The sequence below is a fragment of the Vicia villosa genome, linkage group LG5, assembly GCF_029867415.1.
Source record: "Vicia villosa cultivar HV-30 ecotype Madison, WI linkage group LG5, Vvil1.0, whole genome shotgun sequence".
In the NCBI taxonomy this organism is placed as follows: Eukaryota; Viridiplantae; Streptophyta; class Magnoliopsida; order Fabales; family Fabaceae; genus Vicia; species Vicia villosa.
In genome coordinates this window covers 162,151,349-162,156,060 of record NC_081184.1, presented here as the reverse complement: position 1 = coordinate 162,156,060, position 4,712 = coordinate 162,151,349, and the positions used below count along the sequence as shown (strand labels likewise).

Here is a 4,712-nt window from a genome sequence, read left to right as displayed (position 1 = left end):
ATATATACCTTTTATTTAAATGGAAGTGGAGAATTCTTGAAGACTCCAATTCATTATGGTTCCGCATTTTGAAGGCTCGTTATGTAGATATTAGACTTCAAGTGATTAAGAACGGAGGGAAAATGCTTAATAGGAACTCTTGTTCGGCGTGGTGGGCGGATATTTATGCGTTGGAGAAAAAGGTCCCGGAGGAGTTTTTTGCGAAATTATGTTTTTTTCATTTGGGAAATGGATTCTCTACATCCTTTTGGCATTCTCATTGGATTGATGGAGGATCTCTTAAGGACCATTTCCCGGCTCTGTTCAAAGGTTCTGTTTTGCAGGATGTATCCGTCGCTAGCATGGGAGGTTGGAACAACGATTATTGGCAATGGAGCAATCTCGGAGTGCAGCTGCCAGCCACCCCGGAAGCTGTTGCGGACGACCAGCAGTTGCAGCAAGTGCTGCTACAGCGCTGCCCAACCGGTAATTCAGCCGATTCGGTCCAATGGCGGCTGTCCTCTAACGGTTGTTTTTCGGTAGCGTCTTGTTACTCGGCCTTATGTGAGAGGTATGTTAATTTTGGACCGCCTAATCGTTATGATTTCTCATTTTCTTCTATTTGGAAAGTCGATGTGCCTCTTAATGTGAGAGCTTTTGGTTAGAGATGTCTCCTCAATAGAATTCCTACAAAGGACTCTCTTTTTCTCAGAGGAATCATTCCCTCCTCATATAGTCTTGATTGCGTTTTTTGTGAAGAAGTTATCGAATCGTCGAATCATTCGCTTTTGTATTGCCGTAAAGTGGTGGATGTTTGGAAGGAAATGGCCGATTGGTTGGGATTGGAATTCCAAGTGATTCATGACTTCAAAGAAACTTTTATATATAACTGCTCAATATGTTTAAGAAACTTTTATATATGATGTATGAAATTTATGAAAAAAAAGTTACACAACACTATTTTTGACTTTAGGCAACGGACTAATAGACAACGATTAAAAAACCGTAACTTAATAGAGAATAGGCAACACTTTTTACGCATTGTCAAGTTTCATGAATTTTATAAATTTTCACTACACGGTTATGGAATGTGGGTGTACTATAACCGTTGCCTATCATGTATATAAGAATTTTTTAGTCATAAATATTTTAAGCCACCTCTATAACCGTCGCCTAAACATAAAGAGCACAGATTTGTGAGATTGGCCACAACTAAGTAATTGTAGCCTATGAACTTCAACCAATAATAAAAACTACAGCCTAAAAGTAATATGAAACATACTAAACTTTCTTTTTGTTATTTTAATAAAATATATATTTTTCTTATTATTTTTTTTGATATATATATATATATATATATATATATATATATATATATATATATATATTCTAATTTTTTCTTATATATAAATATATAGTAATTCATTTCACAAATTAAATTAATAACAAAATAGTTAATTATCAACTAATTATTAAAAAGTAATGAATTTAACTAAATATGATATAAATTATTTATTTAACAAATTTTATAAAACATTAATTTAATTAACTTTAATACTTAGAATTATGAAATATATTACAAAGCTATTATTTTAATTGGAATTTATTATATAAATTTGATTAAATAAATAATTATTTAGTTATAAAATTGAAAAGTCTAAAATATTACGAAATATTATACAAACATTTATTATATATGTTACATATGTTGCGTTATCACACAATAAAAAAGTTAAATTATTAAAATTTAACAAAATATTGAAAGACCAAAGCTTCAACAAATAAGAAAGGATAACACAATACTTAATATATATTTGAATGTATTTTAAATTTTAATGATATTAAGCAAAAATTATATTACGAAAATTAAATCATTTTAATTTTATTACTGTGATCTTAAATTTGATTATATTTTAATATTTGAATATATTTATTATAATCTTAAATTTGATTACTTATAATATAACTATATTAATTATATTATTACAAAAATGATGAATACAGAATAAAATAAACTTATATATTTTTAATACTAATAACTAAACACGTCTCCTTGAAGTGTGTGAACAATTTATCATTATATATATATATATATATATATATATATATATATATATATATATATATATATATATATATATATATATATATATATATATATATATATATATATATAGCATTTAAATGCTTTTATTTCTGTCCCAGATTTTACAATAATATTTTTGAGAAATTCGTTATATTGTAAGATAATGAAATATAAAATATTTTATAAAATTATTTTTGAGTTTCATGACGACTTTATTGAGTGACAATATATAATTTAAAACCAATCTTATATTCAAAACAAAAAGTTAAATTGTGAGAAAAAGAATCAACTAGAGATGCCGTGTGAAACTGTAAATAAAAAGTCATGTATCATTAATGATTAGACTTTTCAATTTAATTGATTTTTTTACATACGGCATTGTAGTTTCATAATAATTATGGTCCTGTTTGTAGCCTATATAAGCTAATCTTAATTCCTAATTTCTATTCACAAAACAACATCACTCAGTGTTCTAGTCTTGTGAGTTAATTGTTTATTTCTCTGCATGAAAAATGTCTCCCATGAAAATATCATTGTTGTCTATGTTCACTCTTTGCTTGTTATCTGCACAGGCAGCAAATTTTGAAATTGTCAACCGATGCTCTTACACTGTCTGGCCAGCTGGCATTCCCAGAGGTGGTGGTAGGCAGTTGAATTCAGGACAGTCATATGTCTTAGACATTCCTGCTGGAACCTCAGGTCGAATTTGGGGCCGAACTGGTTGCAGATTCGATGGCTCAGGCCGTGGTAGTTGTCAAACCGGTGACTGCGCTGGTGCCCTAAGTTGCTCTGTATCTGGTAAACCCCCTACCACACTTGCTGAATTCACTCTTAACGGTGGAAACAATCAGGATTACTTTGATATATCTGTGATTGATGATTTCAACATTCCAATGCAATATGGTCCAACCTCTAATGGATGCAACAAAGTGCGAACTTGTAGAGAAAAGTCTTGCCCAGATGCTTATCAGTATCCCAGTGATGATACTAAAACAGTTTCATGCCCAGGTGGTACCAACTACAGAATTGCCTTCTGCCCTTGAATCCATGATGTTATAGTTGGTTTTCCATAGCAAATAAAAGAAAACCCGAGTAAAATTTAGAATAATAAATATTGCTTAATTTACTCGTGAAATTATATAAAATTTCTTGAGATTGCGATATATGAAATAAATGGTCTTTTGATATTAATAAACTACTAGTATCGTTATTATTATTTTGGCACTATATAGTCTTGTCTACAGAGATGTCAACTTGTCTCTGTTAGTGGAGATCTATGTGGGGATTTTACGTTTGGGAAATATTCGCGGAGATTTTCTGATCCGCGGGGACGGGGATGAGATGTAACACCCCAAATTCTACCCGAAAATATCATGCGAGAAATCAGAGTATTTTAAAAACTATCAACAAGCATTTGGGATATCACATTTACTACATATAAACAACTCATAAACAGATACATAGCACTTTAATCTTAGAGAAGCACAAAACAACTTATAACAACTCTTAGACAAACCAACTTCATTTTAATATGCAGCGGAATCATAACATTCGGCTTTATAAACAAATCATCTTATTTAATCGGAAACAACTCCAAACATTAGTACTTCTCATTATCCAATTTGGAACTCAACAACCAAAACATGAACAACACAGAAACAACAATATAGACAACCCCCCGAGTGCTACGTATCAGAGCGACACACCAACCGGACACGATGAAGCTACAAACTTCCATAGCTATACTTGAGTACCTGCCCATTTCCCATGGTAGGGGAAACATCAGCAGAAGGGGTGATATATCAAACATTATAAAGGAAAGTATGATAATACATATAGCAAAGGTAAAATCATACACAATTCACCACTTCTCAATATAAGCAATTTGCATCACAACAATAATGTTAACTATCAACTATAACAATGTATTCAAGTTTACAAGCATGTAATTCAAGCACATAATAAAATACACTTCATAATCACAACTATCAACAATGGCAAAACATGGTTCATATATTCCACATATATACATATATCATTAATATATATATATATATATATATATATATATATATATATATATATATATATATATATATATATATATATATATATATATATATTCACATTCTCATCATATACATTTCATTTACATATATCACATCTACACACATCAACAATTCATATCAAATGAATTCAACTTCGCAAACTATGCATTCACACATCATAGCATTCACTTCATAAACACAACAATTCAAAATGCTACTCAATATGCGATTCAACTGTGCATATGCATGTGGTACCAATCGGAGCTTCAGCCCCCGTCACCAATTGCCCAATTCAGAGGCACAAGGCATAAGCCTTCGTCACTAGTTTGCCAATCCAGGCCGTCACAGAGTATGCATATGAAATGCGACTCGACAAACAAGACAACACAACATACTCATCACAATCATATATCGTCACGAGGCATAAGCCTATATCACAATCAATTACCAATTATACGAGGTAATTCACGTCACCATAATATTTCATCTTCACTTAGTCACAAAGTCATCCTCACAAATATATACAACATAACGTATTCACAAAATCGTCACAAATATACAATTCACATATCATCAAGATCATTACAATTATCATCATG

The 4,712-nt window shown here is 30.9% G+C and overlaps 1 protein-coding gene across 1 annotated transcript; it reads left to right on the top strand.

Moving 5' to 3' along the window:
- The first annotated feature begins 2,529 nt into the window (after positions 1 to 2,529).
- LOC131608021 (thaumatin-like protein) lies at positions 2,530 to 3,265 on the top strand. Its single transcript, XM_058879965.1, has one exon. The coding sequence runs from the start codon at positions 2,578 to 2,580 to the stop codon at positions 3,106 to 3,108; it is 531 nt and encodes a 176-aa protein (XP_058735948.1). The 5' UTR covers positions 2,530 to 2,577; the 3' UTR covers positions 3,109 to 3,265.
- The last annotated feature ends 1,447 nt before the right edge of the window (positions 3,266 to 4,712 follow it).

Coding starts and splice junctions, on each gene's coding strand:
- LOC131608021 (XM_058879965.1), top strand. CDS start 2,578: ATGTCTCCCATGAAAATATCATTGTTGTCTATGTTCACTCTTTGCTTG.